General features: G+C 38.5%; 1 protein-coding gene and 1 non-coding gene across 2 annotated transcripts in view; both read left to right on the top strand.

Moving 5' to 3' along the window:
• The first annotated feature begins 954 nt into the window (after positions 1-954).
• Positions 955-20,887, top strand: part of LOC127214438 (melanoma inhibitory activity protein 2-like) — a 33,651-nt gene continuing 13,718 nt past the window's right edge. The window contains exons 1-10 of the mRNA XM_051174846.1: positions 955-1,017; positions 5,392-5,523; positions 6,876-6,901; positions 6,997-7,081; positions 8,620-8,711; positions 9,126-9,132; positions 9,877-9,987; positions 11,188-11,259; positions 12,570-12,674; positions 16,834-16,956. Of these exons, the coding sequence (XP_051030803.1) occupies positions 1,000-1,017; positions 5,392-5,523; positions 6,876-6,901; positions 6,997-7,081; positions 8,620-8,711; positions 9,126-9,132; positions 9,877-9,987; positions 11,188-11,259; positions 12,570-12,674; positions 16,834-16,956 (771 nt within the window). The 5' untranslated portion in view covers positions 955-999. The remainder of the gene's footprint in view (positions 1,018-5,391; positions 5,524-6,875; positions 6,902-6,996; positions 7,082-8,619; positions 8,712-9,125; positions 9,133-9,876; positions 9,988-11,187; positions 11,260-12,569; positions 12,675-16,833; positions 16,957-20,887) is intronic.
• LOC127214441 (small nucleolar RNA SNORA26) lies at positions 4,031-4,152 on the top strand. Its single transcript, XR_007833843.1, has one exon. It is a non-coding gene; the product is annotated as a small nucleolar RNA SNORA26 (small nucleolar RNA).

Genomic DNA, 20,887 nt, shown 5'->3' with positions numbered 1-20,887 from the left:
CATTTCAGAGCAGTGACTCTCAGGTCCTACATTTGAGATACACAAAAGCATCAGCTTATTTCATGAGGCCTACAAATAGGATGCTAAATAGGGCAGTGCTGAGCAGAATGTCTCCATCTCCAGGAATTAGTACACACACACACACACACACACACACACACGCACACACACACACACCCACCCACCCACCCACCCACCTACCCACCCACCCACCTACCTACCTGCTATTAATTCCGAGTCAAGAAAGTATATTTCTTAGGAGTCAAGTGGTATAACTGGGCTGATCACAGTGAGTTCGAAGTGTGAATGCGTCATCGTCTCTTACGTCAGAGGCCGTTTTCTGACACTGATTATGACGGAGGACGACATCTCTGCGTAGGAGCGTTTCCCCCTAGCTACTACAGTGTGGCTTTTGGACTGGAGAGGATAGGACAGAGGATGATAGTAGCTGTAACTTGGGGGCTGAGCTTTCACTCTGGGGCTGTGCCAGCCCTCGGAGTGTAGGGCTGTAGCCCCAAAGTTGGTGCTTCAGCTTTTAGTGTTCCATAGGGGAGTGTTTTTTTTTTTTTTTTTTTTTTTTTTTTTTTTTTTTTTTTTTTGTTTTTTTGACTTGATAGGACAGAGTGCGATAGTAGCTGGGGATAGGGGGCTGAGCTTTCACTCCGGGGCTGTGCCCCAGGCCTGGGAGTGTAGGCCTGCAGCCCCACACTGGGTGCTTTAGGTTTTTTTGCTCCAGCTCTCCAGGACTCTGGTGCTGGAGGTCAGAGTGCCAGCGTTGACGCGTCAACTGAGATAAGGAGGTGGAGAGGGCAGTGGTGCCAGCCGGCCCCAGAAGCCTTCCCTTTCCCAGTGTCCCACTGACTGTGCTCTGCTCTGCTGCTGTCCATCTGTCCAGCTGCAAGGCCCCCCATGGTGGGTACAGGGATGGTGGTGCCTCGTACTGCCACCATGGTGTGCCCATGGAGGATTTTTGAGCTGCTGCCAGTTCTAATTATCTTCATGTTCTGTGAATTTAAAGTAAGTAGTGCCATGCTCATGGTTCATTTGCCCATGAATAAAAATGCTCTATGGAGGTTCTAAATGAAATAAGGATTTTGGTCATTTTCATCATGTTGGCTGTTTGGGGAGAAAATACACAAAATTAATCCACAGTTGAAGTCTATTGCCTATAGAAGTACACATGCAAAATAAGGGAAGGGAGTGATTGTTTTTCCTCGGGTTGCTGGCAAAGTCTTTAGACTGAGCAAATAAGTTTCAGTAGATGAGGTGTGAAAACAGCATACACAGGAGCTCACAGCATAAGTGAGCCAAGGGCCTGATGTGACATGATGCTTACTGTAGACCAGTGGGTCTCAAGGATTGCTGTGGGGTGTGAGATCCAGCACAGGCTCATCAGTGGTGAGACCCATAGAAAAATGTATAGATATTCCTGATAGTATGAGAATCAAATGTCAGGGGAAAAAACACAGGAAGGAGAATTGATAGGGATAAGGATAGAGAAGTTGGTCCTAAATGGGGCAAGAAGAAATAAGAGCTAAAATGAGAGTGACTTTCTTGATTAGCTGCAGAGAGGGGTGGGATGTGTGAAGAATCTGGAATAGTCCCAAGTTCCTGGCTCTGTCAGCTAAGTTACTGAGATGGGCCTTATGGGGAGAGAAGCATATTGTAGATGAGAGATGATTTCAGATCACACACATCTCCCTCAGAATCCACAATTAGGGCCTAGGGAGATGACTCAGTGCGGAAAGGAAAGTGCTTGCCATGATCTGGAGTTGGAGCCCTTAAGGCAATGTAAACGCTGGGTGGAGGTATGAATAGAGGAATCCCAGGTTCACTGGTCATCAGTTTATCAGAGAATGTGTGAGCTCTAGATTCAGTGAGAGACTCTGCCTTAGAAAAATTAAGGTAGAGAAGGAAGACATTACAACAGCAGCCTCTGGCTTTTCACATAAAATACACAGGCACCTAGCAGTTACCAACACTTTTTGATAACGTTTGGGGTGAGGAACACGGAGGGATTTTGCAGACTTGGCTGGATTTTCTGTGGTTAAGTGGGCTGTGTGGATGTGTGTTGCATTTTGTAAGGGAACAATTCTCTCCCCTTCAGGATGGTGTTAGCTATGAGTCTTCTATTGGTGCTGTTTGTCAGATTGAGAAAAGTAGTCCTAGTTTGCAGTCTCCTGATGATTAGACTGTCGATTTTCTTACATGTTTTATTACTATCTGTTGAGATCTTCTTTTTCTTCATTTCTTTTACTGTGGATTATGACATTGATTTTTTTAACTGAGCATTACATTCCTTTCTGTGTATATATGGTGTGTGTGTGTGTGTGTGTGTGTGTGTGTGTGTGTAAATCCAAAGCCCCAAGAGTCGGTTTTTTCCTTCTACCACATTGGTGATGGGGGTCAAACACAGGTCCTGAGGATTGGTGGCAAAGTTTTTACCTGCTGAGCTATCTTCCTGGCCCAATAATATTTAAAATTTTTATTTAGATTTATTTATTATATATAGTGTGTTCTGTCTCCTTATATCCCTGCAGGCCAGAAGAGGGCACCTCATTGCAGATGGTTGTGAGCTACCATGTGGATGCTAGGAACTGAACTCAGAACCTCTTGACAACTAGTTAATGTTTTTAATCATTGTGAGATCTCTCCAGCCCCTGCCCCCACATATTTTTTTTTACAAAGTCTTTTATGACTATAAATTTTCCTGTTACACACTGAATTAGTTGTTTTGTGTAAGTTTTATGTTGCATTTTATTATTTTTTTTAAAAAAAACCTTTTATGTTCATGGATGTTTTGCTCTTGCATGTATGTCCATGCGTCACATGTTTGCTGTGCTTAAAGATGCCTTAAGGGGTGACATATTTCCCTGGAAATGGAATCATAGATAGTGGTGAGCCACCAAGTGGATCCTGGGAAACAAACATGGGTCATTTATCTACAAGAATGACAAATGCTCTTAACTGCTGAGCTCTCTCTCCAGCCCTTCCTGTTTTTTGATAACTAATTTTAACCCGTTGTAATCAGAGAAGATGCTTCTCGACATGGGAATTTTTTAATTGAATTTTTACTATTTTAAACTATGTGTATGTGTGTGTATGTGCTTGTAGCTTCAGCTGCCCAAGGAAGCAGCAAGAGGGCATCAGATCTCACAGAGCTGGAGTCATGGGCAGGCACTTAGGGACTTCTTGACATGGATTCTGGGAACTGAAGTCTGCTCCTCTGCAAGAGCAGCAAATGTTTTCAGCTGCTGAGCCATTTCTCTGGGCTTGGCCATGTGGTTTGATTATTTAAAGAAACAAAACAAAAAACAAAGAAAACATTGAGGTGTGTTTTAGCTTAATGCCTGGATTTTTTCTGAAGAATCTTCCATGTACATTTGAGAGTGAATGTATTTTCTGCTATTATTGCATAGTATTTTGCTAGTATGATAGTCTAACTTATTTGTTGTGTTTTTACCATGTTCTCTTTTCATGCTGACTCACTGAAAATGAGATCTAAAAATAACTAACTACTGTTGATGAACGGTTTGTTTTATCCTTACTTCAACAGATTTACTTCATTTTATTGTTCTCTTGCATAAAATCCTACATCTTAAAGACTGAGCTAGCCTTTTCCATCACATCTTTGTTTCTAGTAACAGTTTTAGTCTTAGTCTTTTTTATCTGCTATCAGAGGAGTCTACTTGTTTATGATCAGTTAGTATTGGGGTCTGGTAATAAAGACTAGAATAACCCACTGAGGGAAGATGGATTCAGGAAGAGGTAAAATATGCAATTAACTGCAGGCCTTACTCTGTGAGGTGTGGAAGAATATTTTAGAGGGTATGTGGAGGGCTTGGATATACATTCATAGTCTCTGGAGTGAGATAATGGAAATATTTGCCGTGCCTGAATATCTATTCTTGTGATCCTAGAGGCAAATCGTTGGTATCATTGCCTTGCAACATGATATCACACTTTTTTGTATGTGGCTCAGATGAGAAAGAGAGAGAGGACCAGGATAAAATATTTTCAACCCTTTTCTGAGCCCTTGTAAGGTCAGTCCTGTACCTTAAGGATCCAAAACACAAGGTTAAAGGAACTCTCCATGAAACCCAGAGCAGAGGCTGTGCACCTACACTTTGGATCCTTTCTGGAGTCACAGATGTAAAAAGGAAAATAACGATACAGGGAATAAAAAAAGAGGATACTATTGCATGTATTTTTTTTTTTGGTAGAAGTTAATAAGCTGTAGATAGCAGCTTGTAAAAGGTCCTTGTCATGTACTAGCATAAAACAGGTTTTATAGATAGTAATTATCTAAGGATTTGTTGTTCATTTTGTCAGACCCCAAGGAGAAGACAGCTGTGGAGTTTCTAGATGGTGTATGTTGATGCCTGGAAAGAGTCAAGCCCATCATTTCTAGGGTTGTTTTTGAAAGAACCATTTTCTTTTTTGGGCTCAAACTGCATTAATTTAACTCAAGAGACAGGAAGGAAGGGTTTACATCCCAACTCTGAAGCTCTGTCATTAGTTTCTTATCACTCTCCCTTCCTCAGAGGACAAGCTGCAGTTCAGTGTTTTTCCTCTGCAGGAAATGTTTTTTCAAACCCAGTGCATATGGATAAATCATGAACTTGAACTCAGGGAAAAGAACCCAACCCAGATCATTGATACTTTTTTTTTTTTTTTTTTTTTACTGGATTTTAAAAATCTTTGGTAGGGACGGTGTCCCTCACCCATCTCCTAAATAAATACATTGAGATTTATTCTTACTTACTTATTACGAATGGCTGGCCTTATCTCAGCTGTTTCTAGCCAGCTTTTCTAAATTAAATTATCCCATTTCTCTTTATGTGTTGCCTCTGAGCCTTGCTTTCCTTCTTACTCTGTGACTGGTGCCCTTGGTGTCCTCCTCCTCTTGTCCCTGGATCTTCTCTAGGTCTCTCCTCCTATTTATTCTCTCTGCATGCCAGCCAGCCCTGCCTATTTTTCCTGCCTAGCTATTGGTCTGTTCAGCTATTCATTTGGCCAATCAGGTGTTTTAGACTGGCAAAGTAATGCAGCTTTACAGAGTTAAACAAATGCAACATAAAAGAATGAAACACATATAAAATATTCCATAATGTTCTTTTCTTGATACTATATCCTTATCCTTTAACTCTCCTGGAGTTATGCTCTGTGGAATCTCCCCATAACTTCTGTTTGAAAACTACTGTTTCACCACACTTAGCCCCTCAATACGAACAATTGTAATTTACTAGAAACATGTTTGGAGGCATTCTGCTTTGTATTTTATGGTAGCCCATTCAATATGAATAGAGTTGGCCACAGCCACCTGTGCCTGTCTTTGTACCAGTACTGTTGAAGAAGCATGCTTATAAGTTTATTTTCTTTGTCTTGAAGGTTGTGGCAGCAGTGCCTGAAGATATGACAACAAGCTTTGATCCTAGTGAGCCATCATTAGAATTGCTGATATGTGTGGTTGCCATTGGACTGCTTACCGTTTTCTTATTTCTTTGGAGAGGATACCGATCAGTAAGTAACTACTTATAGTAAGTGAATGGTCATTCTAAGTTTTTTGTTTTTGTTTTTTAAGTTTATTTCCTTTTATGTGCATGACTGTTTTGCTTGTATGCATGTGTGTGTGGTACGTGTTCCTGGTCTACAGAAGTGATTAGTGGGCCATTGTTGGATGCCCTGGAGCTGGAATTACTGATGACTGTGAGCTATAATGTCGATGATGGCATTTGAATTTTGGTCCTCTACAAGACTAACAAATGTTCTGAGCCATTTCTCTCTAACCTTCATTTTGTGTTTAGATTGAACATCTAATTGGAGAAACTTGTTATTTCAGGGAAATGAGTTAGGTCTTAGTGTTCTGCGTTATGCTAACAGGTGGTTTTTAAAAACTGAACAGAGATTAACAGAAATATTTTTATGTAAGTGTATTTTAAAGGATTTTATTGTAGGGATACTACACACTAGTACTAAAGCCCCAACTTTCTTTCTTTCCCTTTTCTTCTTTAAATTTGGTGTGTCTGTGTTTGTTTTTAACAATATTAAAAAGTTTGCAAGTGTATCTACTTCCCAACTAAGAGTAAAAATCGCCACTTTCATGGCTCTCCTGGATCCTATATTGCTTTTTCCTATGGATCCTATATTGCTTTTTCCTATGCTAACTGTTTTTTAAGGAGGGAGTCATAACATAGCCTTTTCTTTCTGAGACTTCTTTTTAGATGTTGGCCTTTGTGCTTCTGACTGACTTCATTTCTAATATCTTCATGGTTTTTTTCTTCCTTACCTTCTGCTTACATATATCCTACTGTTTTTTTTGTCATTTTTTTTTTCTTCCAGTTTTCTGTCTCTGTTTTCTAGGTGGCATGAGTGTTCTTGTTTGCGTCCCTTGATCACTTTACCCTATCCCCACTGTTCTCAAGGGTGGATGTATCCCTTCCTTATCGAAAGCTGAAGTATGAAGAAGAAAAATACTAATGAGTTTTTTTAGTCAGTCAAGGTCTAGAGTCCAATGATATTTCATATATTTTTATTTTGATTATTAACCGTAGGAGATTTAATAATGGTGGCTCCTTAAAATACTTTGTTTTAGAGCCAATATATGCATGGGAAACATGGAGTTAAGTGGAATTATACAGTTTTCTTTAGAATAAGACTGTTTCAGAGCCTTTAATATGATAACACATATGATACCACACAATGGGAGACCTTACTATATAGCATTGTTTTCATTTGAAATAGAAGGCTTTCCGGTAATTTATTTACCATAAGGCCATAAGAAAGTTGGCATCTTAAAGCTGGAAGTAGAAGTCAGATAGATTTGCTTGAAGATATATTTGTTTTAATGTAATTTTGTTAAATTTTTGTTTCAGATTCAAAGCCGACTTTATTTGAGTAAGTAGTCTTTTTTGATTTTAGATCTTGTGATTGTATATAATTTAAAGCGTTTTCACACTTTAGTCATAATAATCTTTTCTTTGCTTGCTCAGTAAGAGAGAATAGACTGGCTGTGGAACTTGCAATGGAAATCAAAAAGAAATGTGATCTAATTGACAAAGTGTGCCTTGCTCAAGAGGAGGTAAGATGTGTTTGAAAATACAATCCATCACAGTGTGGAGCTTAATTGTTCTCCATGGGTTATTGCCTGCCATCAGAGCTTTGTTTCAGACCAGAGCTCTGTTGCTGCTCAACTTCATCACTTAGCCATTCTCTTTGCAGCCACCCTGGTGATGTGTAGTGTTTACCTTCCCTGACTAATTAGTCAGATCACCTTGATTTGCTTATTGCTCATTTAGATATTGTAAAATTGCCTTTTAAGTCTTTTACACGTTAAAAGATGACTTTATTTTTATTGTGTGTGTCTATTTGTGTCTATGTGTGTAGGCATGTACCAAGAAGGCATTTGTGTGGTGATCATAGGATCATAGGACATGGAGGAGTCACTTTCCTCTTTTTATTACGTGGGTCCCTAGGATTGAACTCAGGTTATCAGTCTTGGCAGCAAGCTCCTTAACTACTTACTGAGCCATCACACTTGCCCATTTCCATCCATTTAAATGCACTCATAATCTTTCTCAGTTTATGCCATATAGATTAGGGCCTTTGCTTTTACTATTTTATGTCGTATATAAGAAAGAGTTTTGTCCGATATATGGATTGTAAATCTCTTCTACTCTGTGGCTTACATTTCTGTTTTGTTCAGTGTCTTAGAAGGTAGAGGATTTGAATTACAATTTAATGTAGTGTAATGTTTCATGAGATTTTTTTTTTGCTTATCAAGGATGTAAAGGTACTTTTACTTGTTATCATGTAGAGACTTTATTTACTGTTTTCATTTGGGCATGCTAGGGCTACTGTGACAAAATACCTTTAGCAGCAGAAGTGAATTTCCTTACAGTTCTTGAAATGAGTCCATGAAGATATAGCCAGGCTTTGCTTCCTCTGTGACATGTCCCTTGACTTTAGATATTGCTGTCTGCTTGTTATGTCTCTCTCTGTCCTAGTGCTCTCCACATAGGATACCAGCCATATTACATTGCAGTCATCTTAAATCCCTCATTTTAACCTAGCTGTATTTAAAGGCTTTGTCTCTAAATAACACAAATTCTGAGGTGCTGAGACAGGGTTTCTCTGTGCATCACTGGCTGTCCTGAAACTCACTCTGTAGACCAGGGTGGTCTGAAACTCACAGATTTTATCTTCCTTACTTGCCTTATTTATCACATGATATAAATGTCTGATAGCCAGTTACCACATATTGTTCTACTGACAGACTGGAGAAGCCATTAATCTGTTCAGGGGATAGTAGATGACTCACTTCTTTAGATCCACTTTAGTCACACTTGCTGTTAGGGTTTTCAGCCCCAGCAGATGTGGGGCAACTTTGGTAGTCACAAAGGAAACGTTCTGCCATATGTTGCCTAGGCTGGTGATTGTGGCTTATTTGTAGACCTGGCTTTCCTCAGCACAGTGTTTAGATTGCAAAACTAAGCTCATAAAATCCAAGGGTACTTTACATGGTGGATATAAATTCTGTTTCCTTCTTTGGTGTCTATTTAGATACAAGTTGAGATAAAATTTGTATTTTTTCCTCATGTGTTCCCTTGTTTTATTCAGTATGAAGGCTTAGAGTCATCCTTAAAGGAGGCCAACTTTGACAAGGCATCAACAGAAGTACAGAGTTTGAAGGTAAAAAAAAAAAGTATGATGTAAAAGCTAGGGAAAAGATTCTTATTAGAAATATCTTGTCTCCCCAAAAATAATTATGTCAGAGAAATATGAAATTGTGTATCTGGATCTTACAATGTACAGAAAAAGTTAGTGGAAACAGAATAGTTGTAGGTGGTATAAAATATTTTAAAACATAACAGTTTTATCTCTTGTCATTAACTTGTTTTGAGGGATACAAAATCAGTTTATCAGAAGCTATAGATTTATAGAAAGAAAGAAATTCTGCATTCTGTACTCTGGTGAATGGATTGGAAAGACAATTCCTACTTTTGACATAGTTTGCTCCAGGAAAGAGACATAGAACTCTCACAAATTTAAGCATAGTAGCAGACAAGTAAGTTGTGACCATATTGTTTTTTCTTACCATGGTAGTAGATATTTACTAAAATTAGAATTGAGGTTTACATTGTAAAGAGTGGCATGGTGATAAATATTTAATCCCTTTCTGTGCATCAACCCTTGTCTACACACTCCATCACAGCCAGTTTTCAGTCCATAACCATGATTTCACAGAATGGAGAGTTTAGGAGAGATGGACAGTTAACTCTCTTGATTCAGAGGACACAATGACTTTTCTTAACAGACAGAGTATGATGTGATGAAGTGCCTCAATACTTTTTGAAAGTGGAACGGTTATTAAAACTGAGTTGTGAGCCTGTAGAGTAAATAGAAGTAGCCTGCTCCTACCAATATAAAACAGAAAAAAAACTTTGTCCCTTAGATTATGTGTTCAGTCCAGTATGTCAGTTCTGTCATCCTCTGTCCTGAGTAGCAAGTCTGTGTCTTATGATTTAGAATGCCCTTGTAGAATCTGCAGGGAGTTTAGACTCCAAATAAACTCATTAATTTTTCTTTATTTTTACATAAAAGTTTTTTTGGAAAGCAACTGTTTTAATTCCTTCCGTGGGTATTCATTGTTTTCCGTGGTTAACTGGTGGGCACCTAAAATACTTACACTTTTTTTATAGAAGTTGCTGGCAACTGGTAAACCTGTTGTTATTTTAATATTTGAGAAATGAAAAAACGTATAAAGTGTTTATAAATTTGAGTATACTCATCTGATTTTTACCCTACACTCATCTGATTTTTACCCTAACTAAAAATTCTTATGTTTGCCTTGTTTAAGTTAGCTTTCTATTTTAGGCAACTTATAAAAATCTAGAAAGAGATAAATCTAAACTTGAAGAAGAAATATTACTTATAGAGAAGAAACTAGAAGAAGAGAGAGCTAAACATCATGAAGAAGAGGAATTGGTGAGTCTTATATATTCCAAGAGAATTATGAATCTTAACTATAAATTAAATATTGATTAAAATATTATATGTGAGCCAACCATAGTGGCACAAACTTATAATACCAGCACTTGGGAGGAAGAAACAACAGTTCCAAGCTATCCTGCCCTGAAATGTAAAGAAGCTCATGTATATAAAAAATGGAATGCAGGCTGGGCATTCTTGACAAATGCCTTTAATCTTAGCACTCTGGAGGCAGAGGCAGGCAGATCTCTGTGAGTTTGAGGCCAGCCTGCTCTACTGAATGAGTTCCAGGAAGGTTCCAAAGTGACACAGAAAAACCCTGTCTTGAAAAATCAAAAGAAAAAAAATGATGTAGAATAATATGAGAACAAAAATTTTCACATCTGATCTGATCTTTTCACCTCTTTTATTTATTTGTTGTTATGTTTTGTTTTTTCAAGACAGGATTTCTCCATGTAATAGGTCTGGCTGTGTTGAAACTCACTATGCAGACCAGGCTGGCCTGGAACTCACAAAGATCCACCTCCCTCTGCCTCCTGTTTTCTGGGATTAAAGGCATGTGCCAACACCTCCCATCAAACTTTTACTTTTTAGATGTTATGATGAGTGGCTTGTGCATATTCCTGTTTTCTTATTGTTTATATTCATTGACATAGTATTAGAATATAGTCCTGTATGTATAAGTGAGGCTGGCCTAAAACTCATGACCTTCCTGCCTGTGCCTCTTAAGAGCTGGGGTTACAAGTGTGCACCCCCACACTTGGCTCGCTTGTTATTTTAAATGGAAAATTTCAATGTTTACGTTGGAAGTAACCATAAAGAATATAACTTGAATATTCATAGTGAAAAATATATAACATATATAATATATATATATATATATATATATATATCATTTATATTACTTTAAATTCTGGATTAAGCAAAATCTTGATGTGTGTGAGATTATTTAACATACGAATTAGTGGGTTCACCTTAAACCTGAAAAGTTCTATGATGTATTGCTTTTGTAAGGACATCATGTGATTACATAATTATTAAAATCCTTGTGAGCACTTGGAATGCAAGCTGACAAGGCCTCCTTATCTGGCCTCTCCCTTTTATTAACAGTAAATTAACAATGTACCTAACTAATGCATGTTGTCTTGGAGCAAAATGGACTTATTAAATACTTACTGACTGATACTGTCTTTTCAGATCAGTGACCTTTCAAAAATGATCCAGTCTCTAGCAGATGAATCACAGTCTGTCAAATCACAGCTAGCTGAAGTAAGTTAAGTTGAAATAAATTAGTCTGTCACTTCTGAAGACCATTTATGTTTCATATCATTATTAGGTATATTTGTCAGAGTTTTTTAGAGGAACAGAACTTATGAGATGTCATCTATCTATCTATCTGAATATCTATCTATCTATATATCAGGTATTTATTAAAGCGATTTCCAGGCTGTGTTCCACTCAGACCAGCAATGTCAGTCTACCGACAGAGAGTCCAAGAATCCAGCACTTTCTCAGTCCATGAGGCTGGATATCTCACCTGATACTCAGTATACAATGGAATACCAAAGAAGTAGGCTGTAATGCCAGTGAGGGTGAGGACCAGCAAGCTTCCTCTTCCATGTCCTTCAGATAGGCTGCTGCCAGAAGGTATAGCCCGGAATATAGGTGGATCTTCCCACCTCAAAATATCCAGATTAAATGTGGGTCTTGCCACTTGAAATTATTTAATTTAGAAACAGTACTCACAGCTTCCTTGGGTTTTAGTTAATTCCAGTTATCATTGATAACCAAACAGCCATCACATTAGGTAATAAAATATTGTTAGTATTTGAAATGTAGCCAATCTTAAATATGCATTTGTTTTAATGTGTTACTTTGATTGAAATTCATTTTCCTCTAGATATATTTAACCTAGGAATGTATCTGAGCACTCTTGAAGTTGTGTAACATGTATCGATAATAAATAGATTTGCTTCCTGCTGTATAAAGTTTAGGTCAGGAGACAAAGTGTAAGGAGTGTGGGGTCTTTCTCTAATATCTACTCCTACACTAGTGAGCATGGAAGAGAGAGGTCACCAGTGGACTGTCCTCCTGAGACCTCCAGAAAGCCTTCAATTCTAGTTAGAGTTTCTTTTCTAAAATCACAAAGTGGGCAGGCAAGCAAGCAAATTTTTCTGAAGTGTACATGGCAGTAGCAGGTTGCTAAGGGTGACAACCCATTCTTTCAGCTATTTCTCCAGGTTATTCCCTTCCTGGTAGCAAGTGAAGCCATGTTTGGCAAATAGGCAGTAAAGCAGTGTTTTAAGTAAGCCGCTAAATAAACCAATAATTCTGTAACTAATAATTGTTCTTTTCTATTTCAGTAGTTAACAAAATGGTCTGCATTGTACATGGAAGGTTCAATAATTTGTTCAAAGTCATGTGGCAAATGACTTTGTCTATCAAAGTAGTGTTGATACTGCCTCTGCTGTAAATAGTGGAATGTTTTGGCTTTTGCTTACATTTTACGTTCTTCAGAAAAGACATAATCAGGGGGCTTTCTGCTTAATTGTTATAAATGGTGTATTTCTCTTACTTAGGCCAAAACCACACTAAGAATATTTGAAATAAATAAAGAACGACTTAAAGGAGTAATAACAGATACCTTGAATGAAAATTCTCAACGTCAGGAAAGCGTGCGTCAGGTTTGTAGACTACAGATATTTTTTTAGATATGAATATAGCCTTTGATGTTGTGGGTACTCACAAATGAACCATGTGTGGAGTTGTGTAGTGAATGAGTAAGCTTATGAGAGCAGGAAGTCTCCCCTGCAGACTCCCATAAAGGATTTAAAAGTGTGTTCTTCCATCTGTCTTCTCCCCTGATAGAAGGCAGTCAGAATTTTTACTCTCACAGGAGACATCGGTTAACAGGATTCCTCACAATAAAGACTGCAGTAAGAGTTAACAGATTACCAATTGGGGTGCTAGAGGAGGGAGGAGTTCTTGGGGTAATGTAAAGTGAAATCTTACCTTTTATCCTCACCCTCCTCTCTCCTAGACACTAACCCACACGTGCTCTCGCTGCTGTTGTCATAAATCTGTTTGTCTTCCCAGGTCCCAGGCCCCTTCCCCTCTGTCTCTTTTCTTCCTTCCTTTCCCTCCCTTGCTGTCTCTCTTTTCCTTCCTTTCTATAGTGTGCATATTGAGATGGGGGTGTTTGTGGGGGTGTGGTGTGAGAGTTTGACTGTGCACAGGTATGACATGGTGTTTGTCCTTACCTTTACTTTGTTACAGACATACTGTCCTTTTCCTCTTGTGGAAACGCTTTTACTATCTTCCCAAATTACTAGTGTGACATTTTCTTCTTACAGTATTATGGATCTCTGAATAGTAGTCTGTCTGACTTGACTATATATCCTGAGTTGCCCGACGTTTTATTTTACTACTTGGCTTCCTGTAATGGATATTTGTAATCTATCTCAATGGAAATGCCAATCACTCAACTACCTTGGCTAATATGTTCATTTACAATTCTATTATTGTTATTTTTTGAGAGTGTCTTGTATTGAAATTCAGGGTGACCTGGAACTTACTGAGGTACTCAGTCTCCTAATTGCTGGGTTCAAAGTTATGTGTGTGCCTACTGCCAGATTTTTCCTCTTCTATTTTTTATTTTAATTATATGCATGTGTGTAACTTGATTGTAGATATGCACACAAGTGCAGGTACCTTTGGAGGCCATAAGCATCAGATCCCCAACATGGTCTGTAAGGGGAACCAAATTCAGGTCTTGTGAAATAACCATAGATATTCTTGGACTTCTTCATTTTCTTCTGGGGGCCATTTTTCTTGGAATCTTAGATTCTTCTAGTCCAATAAGAATGTGTAATGAGTGGCAGTGGTGTCACATACCTATTTATCCCAGCACTGTGAACAGAAGCAGGTGGATTTCTGTGACTTTGAGCCCAGCCGGGTCTACAGAATGAGATCCTGGATAGCCAGAGGAACCATGTCTCCAAGAAGGAAAGAAGGGAGAAGGAAGGAAGGAAGGAAGGAAGAAAGGAAGGAAAGAGAAAGAGCAAAGAAAGAAAAAGAAAAATGTGTTCTATAGATCTACTGGGCATTTTTGTCCTGATACTACAGTTCACTCAGCAGCCAAGGATTCTTGTTTCCTTATCTTAAATGTTCTGTTTCCTGTTTCAAAAAAGAACATTTGTGATTAATTAACTTGTTTATCTTTCAGATAATAAGGTACAGTAGGTAATTTTAAAAGGCAATTGCATAGCTCGAAAGGTCTTATTTTTCCATTTTTAAAAAAGATTTTATTTTAAAATTAATTATTATTTTTTTAATTTTGTGCATGTTATATTTGTGTGCATTTGTGTTCATGATTAAGGTGCTCTGAAAGGCCAGGGAAGGATGTTGAATCTCCTGTACTTGGAGTTATAAGTGGCTGTGATGAGCCCGATATAGGTGCTGGGAACTGAACTCAGGACCTCTTGGAGAACAGTGCATGGTATTAACCACTGAGAAATTGCTCTAACTCCTTGTTCTCTTTCATGTTTCTGATATTTTGATACTTATTTGCACTTCTTGGTGTTTTGATTCTGCTTTTGTTGTTGTTAGTGTGACAGGGTTTCTCTGTGTAATAGTCTTGGCTGTTCTGGAACTCACTATAATCTCATGCAGGTCTCAAACCAGGAGATCTTTCTGCTGTGCTGCATTTTTTTTTAAATAAAATTTTGATATTGCTGCATTGTCTTCCCTTTCCATGTTTGGTTTTGAAACTTGAATGATGTGTTGATTATGGGACCTTCTTTGCTTGCTGCCCTTTTTTTCTTCTCGAACAGTATCTTTCTGTTGTCTTTGGCTCTCTGAGATTGTGTGATTATGTGTCACATAGGGTTTCATTAATATGTTGGATTCTTACATTCTGGAAACTCTTGAAACTGTGGGTTACTAGAACTATTTATTGTGACAATATAAATTTTGTTTTTTTTCCTTTTTATTTAAATTTGAAAAAATGTTGTTTTACATGTCAATCCCAGTTCCCTCATGTTCCCATTCACCCCTATAACCCCCACCAAAACCCACCCTATCCCCTTTCTGCTTCTCAGGGAGGGTAAGGCCTTCTGTGACCAAATAGCAATCCAAGAAATATTGGAGAGACTAACTTTAAAGCCCTTCCATATAATGATATTGACGACTACCTGATTCGTTGAGTGTGTGTGTGTGTGTGTGTGTATTCATTTGTTCACGTGGGTACATATTTGTAATTGTGTGTAGTGACTAGAGGCCTTAATAGTGTCAGGGATGGTCCAGTTTATTTTTTAGAAAGAATCTCTCTAAGTAATTCTGTCTATCCTGGAGCTCCCTATGTAGATCAGGAAGACTTTGATCTCACAGAATTCCCCCTGCATCTGCCTCCTGAGCACTGAGGTGAAAGGTGTGCATTGCTGTGCTGGACAACATGTCATCTCATTGAGCTGGTTGGCCTTAAATCCAATTAGAAAGTGGTTGCTTACTTTAATAACACTTATGCTACTGTGGTACCATAAGCCACATCTTGCTGCTGGGTTGTTATTTCAGCTTGTGTGCTTCACAGGTAGGTGACATTGATGAATATGTTTGGACTGCTGTATGCATAACACCTTACAGCACTATTGAAGCTTGCCAGTAGGGATGAAACATTCAGCTATATGTACGCATAAAAGAAAAAACGAGATGAGTGGCAGAAAATGTGATGTGTATATGCATGTTTGAGAGAAGACAGGTACAGGGAGGTAATAGGAGAGATATCAGGAGCATGTGTATACTTCTCTGTGTTGGTATGTGTGTATATGTTCAGGCATTTGTAGGGACTAGAGGAGGACATTAGATCATATAGAATTACAGGCACCTGTGAGCTACTCAGTGCAGGTGCAGGGAATTGAGTGTGGGTCCTCTGCAAGAGCAGTATGTGCTTTTAACTACTCTACTGTCTCTCCAGTTCCCTAATTCTTCCCTTTTGGTTTCCATTCCTCCCTCTACTACTACTGCTTTCAATCATGAGCCTCTCTGGATTGTGTCAAGTCATCTTATTTTAGGATTTTCTAACTGGCTTATGTTTCTTCTATTGTCTGTGGATTCTTTGGTCTCACATGTGTTCCTTCTGTTTGTCCATTTTCTTTTGGGGTTGATGCCTTCTCCTTTCACATCTTTGTTGTATCATCTCAGGTTTTAGAAAACATTGTGGTGAGGACTCCTGTGTTGATTGTCCTTACTATAATAAAAACTGAGTCATCCTCACTTCAAAGTCCTACCGTGTATACCAGGCTAAACTGGAACTCACAGTGCAGTTCAGGCTCAGATTATCTGCAGAATATATATATATATATCTGGGCATTGGTGGCACATACCTTTTTTCCAACACCTGGGAGGCAGAGGCAGGTGTATCTCTGCTGTGAGTTCCAGGCCAGCCTGGTCTACAGAGTAGGTTCTAGGACAGGCTCCAAAGCAATACAGAGAAACTCTATTGGGAAAACAAAACAAACAATTAAACAAAAGTAATGAGATGTAGCAGAGTATATAGGGTACAAAGATAGAAAGAATTGACTAGATTTTTCATACAAGTATGTGTCAAAATCGTGTACTTGATTAAAATTTTCCTTGTAAATCAATGGAAGAATATTTCTTATTTTATACTCTTCTGCTTTGAAAGTTCTTTATAAAAAGGAACCACATCCGAGTCCCTATTTAAGTAGCAACCCTATCTTTTTTTAATATCATTTAATAACACATTTAGTATCTTTTAATGATATTGAAAAAATTCTTCTAAACATTGTGCTATCTTTCACATCGTTGTTATTGTTTTCCTGTCAGTATTTAGAAGAAGCTAAAGTCATGAAAGAACAAATGAATCAACTCAATAAACAGAAAATAGCAATCGAAGTATCCAATGTACAGGCAGAGCAACTCCTAAAAGTTAAGGAAAATCAGATCAAGGTAATGGATTGTTGGGTCACAATTTTATGGTTAATTGTAAATTCAAATAATTTTAACAGCTTTTATTTGCTATTGTGTCTTTTTGTTACATTTCAAATGCTTCTAGAACATATATAGATTTGTAATATATATGTTAACAATCCATGTCTTTGTTCTCCAGTATTTTAGCCTGGTGTTCATGAATAAAGAAATAAAATAATGATTTTTACCTTTTTGTTATTTTATATAACCAATTCCATTTAAATGAAAACAAACATTAGACAATATTTGGGAATTTGGGCATCATTCTTTCCATACTACTTCCTGCTGGTAAGGGTCTCTGACAAGGTAATTCCAAGAAGATGCAGAAATCCTGGCTGTAGTCTGTAAGGCTGCTTTGTACAGCTGTTTTGAATGTAGGATCACCTGGTACTCTGTTTCAGGCAGTCTGGCTTTATCAAACCACATTAGTCTGGAAGGAATCCACATCTTTTCATTTTCTTTGGAAAAAAAAATAGAAATCCTTTTCCCCAGTAACTTGTCCTTGAGCTTAAATTTTGGAGTCAAAGCATTTTTTTTTAATTTAATTTATTATTTTATATGTCCATCCCAGTTCCCTCTCCCTCTCTCCCCTTTACCCTCTCTGCCCTCTCACATGCAATCTATCCACCCTCCCCTCCTATCCCCCCACCCCAATTCCATATGTAGGGGAATGCCATCCAGTTGGGGTCATGTAGATCTGACAGGTCATGTGAAGTAGGGACTAGGGCTTCTCTCCTGTCTCTAGGTTAAGGCAGTTATCCCTCCATGGGGGATGTGTTCGCAAGGTCCTTTTGTGCACCAGGGATACATCCTGGCTCCACTGTCTGAGGTCTCTTAGACTGCTCAGTTCTTCTGGCTGAGAGGCATATTCAGGAGGGCCTGAGTCAGTCCCATGCTGGCTTCCCAGCTATCAGTCTGCTGGCCCATTAGCTCCTTCTTGTTCAGGTAAGCTGTCTCTATGTGTTTCTGCAGCCTGGTCTTGTCCTCTCCATCTGCATCCGGGTTCTACTTTGACTCAGTGTTTATGTATGGGTGTTTGCTCCTGTTTCCATCAGGCACAAGTTTAGGACTCCATGGATAAGTTTGTTGTTGATCTCACTCTTCGGGAAGGGCATTTATGATAGCCTTTCCACAGAAGCTCAGATTGTTAGTGGGTAGCAGTCTTGTAGCTCTCTAGACCTTTCTTTGTGTTCAATTTAACTTCAAACCATTATTGGCTCCATCTTTTATGTTCTCTCTCTCTCTCTCTCTCTCTCTCTCTCTCTCTCTCTCATCTTCTATTCCTAACCGGGCTCAATCTTCCTGGTCGCACATGTTTTCCTTTACTCCCCCTCATTTTCTCCTACTTCTCTCTCCATTTGCTGCCCCCCCACTTCAACTGAGCTCTGGGGGACTTGTCCCTTCCCAGTTCTGTGAGGGACTTTATATGAATCTCTTAGAATACACCTTCTATCCTAGTTCCTCTGGTGGTGTGAATTATAGGCTGGTGATCCTTTGATCTAGGTCTAAAATCCACATATGGGTGAGTACATACTGTGTTCCTCTTTTTGTGACTGGGTTACCTCATTCAGGATGGTTTCTTCAAGTGCCATCCACTTGCCTGCGAATTTCAAGATAACATTATTTTTTTCTGCAGAGTAGTATTCCATTGTGTAGATGTACCACATCTTCATTAACCATTCTTCAATTGAGGGGCATCTAGGCTGCTTCCAGGTTTTTGCTATTACAAATAGTGCTGCCGTGAACATAGTTGAACAGATGTCTTTTTTGCGTGGATGTGGATCATATGGGTATATGCCCAAGAGGGGGATTGCCGGGTCCTGTGGTAAACTAATTCCAATTTTCCTGAGGAACCGCCATACTGATCTCCAAAATGGCTGTATGAGTTTGCGTTCCCAACAGCAGTGGAGGAGTGTTCCCATTTCTCCACATCCTCTCCAACATGAGTCATCATTGGTGTTTCTAATTTATCCATTGTGGCAGGAGTAAGATGGTATGTCAATGATGTTTTGATTTGCATTTCCCTGATAGTTAAGGATGTGGAGCATTTTCTTAAGTGTCTTTCAGCCTTTTTGATTTCCTCTGTTGAGAATTCTTTCTTCATTCTGTAACCCATTTTTTAATAGGGTTATTTGGTGTTATGTTGACTAGTTTCATGAGTTCTAAAATTTGCCCTTTGTCGGATACAGGATTGGTGAAAAATCTTCCCAGTCTGTGGGCTGCCATTTGGTCTTGTCCACTGTGTCCTTTGCCTTACATAAGCTTTTAAGTTTGAAGAGGTCCCTTATTAATTGTTTTTCTCAGGGTCTGTGCCAATGGAGTTATTTTCAAGGGTACCTCCTACTTTCTCTTCTAAGAGGTTCAGTGTGGCTGGATTGAGGTGTTTGATCGATTTGGGCTTGAGTTTTGTGACAGACATGGGTCTATCTGCAGTCTTCTACACACCCTCATCCAATTGTGCCAGCACCATTTGTTGAAAATGCTGTCTGCACCCCATTGTATAATTTTAGCTGTTTTGTTGAAAATCAGGTGTTCATTAGGTGTGTGGGTTAATATCAGGATTTTCAATTCCATTCCATTGATCTGCCTGTCTATTTTTATGCCAATACCAGGCTGTTGTCAGAACTATAGCTCTGTAGTAGATTTAAAAATCAGGAATGGTGATGCCTCCTGAAGTTCTTATATTGTATATGGTTGTTTTGGCTATCCTGGGTCTTTTGTTTTTCTATATAAAGTTGCTTATTATCATTTCAAGGTCAGTGAAGAATTGTGGGGGGATATTAATGGGGATTGCATTGAATCTGTAGATTGCTTTTGGTAAGATTGCCATTTTTACTATGTTTATCCTACCTGTTCAAGAGCATGGGAGATCTTTCAATTTTCTGGTGTCTTTCTTAATTTCTTTCTTTAGAGCCACATTGTTCTTGTTATATAGGTCTTTTATTTGTTTGGTAAGCATTACACCAAGATTCTTTATGTTGCTTGAGGCTATTGTAAAGGGTGATGCTTCTCAATTTCTTTCTCTGTCTCTTTGTCGTCTGAAAAAAGTAGGGCTATTGTTATTTTTTTGAGTTTATGTTGTATACTGCTAATTTTCTGAAGGTGTTTATCAGCTGTAGGAGTTCCCTGGTAGAGTGTATTGGGTTGCTTATATAAACTATCATATCATCTGCAAATCGAGACAGTTTGAGTTCTTCCTTTTCAAATTGCATCACGTTGATCTGCTTTTGTTGTCTTATAGCATTAGCTAGAACATCTAGTACGATATTGAAGAGATATGGAGAGAGAGGGCAGCTTTGTCTTGTTCCTGATTTTATAGGAATTGGCTTAAGTTTCTCTCCATTCAGTTTGATGTTGGCAGTTGGTTTGCTGTATATGGTTCTTATTATGTTTAGGTATGTTCCTATTATCCCTGACCTCTCCAAGACCTTTATCATGAAAGGGTGTTGAATTTTGTAGAAAGAGTTTTCAGCATCTAGGGAGATAATCATATGGTTTTTCTTTTTCTGTTTGTTTATATGGTGGATCACCTTGATAGTTTTTGTGTGATAAACCATCCTGCATTCCAGGGATGAAGCCTACTTGGTCATGGAGTATGATTTCTCTGATGTATTCTTGAATTCAGTTTGCCAGTATTTTATTGAGTATTTTTGCATCGATATTCATCAGGGATATTGGTCTATAGTTTTCTTTCTTAGTTGTGTCTTTGTGAGGCTTGGGTACCAAGGTTATTGTGGCCTCATAAACAGAGTTTGGCAATGAACCTTCTGTTTCTATTTTGTGGAATAGTTTGAGGAGTAGTGGTATTAGTTCTTCCTTTAGTGTTTGGTAGAATTCTGCACTGAATCCATCTGGCTCTGGACTTTTTTGGTTGGAAGGCTTTCGATGACTGCTTCTATTTCTTTGCAGG

This window comes from Phodopus roborovskii, unplaced genomic scaffold (assembly GCF_943737965.1).
Source record: "Phodopus roborovskii unplaced genomic scaffold, PHOROB, whole genome shotgun sequence".
NCBI lineage: Eukaryota > Metazoa > Chordata > Mammalia > Rodentia > Cricetidae > Phodopus > Phodopus roborovskii.
Note: the sequence above shows the minus strand (reverse complement) of the source record. Positions and strands in the feature narration are given on the sequence as shown.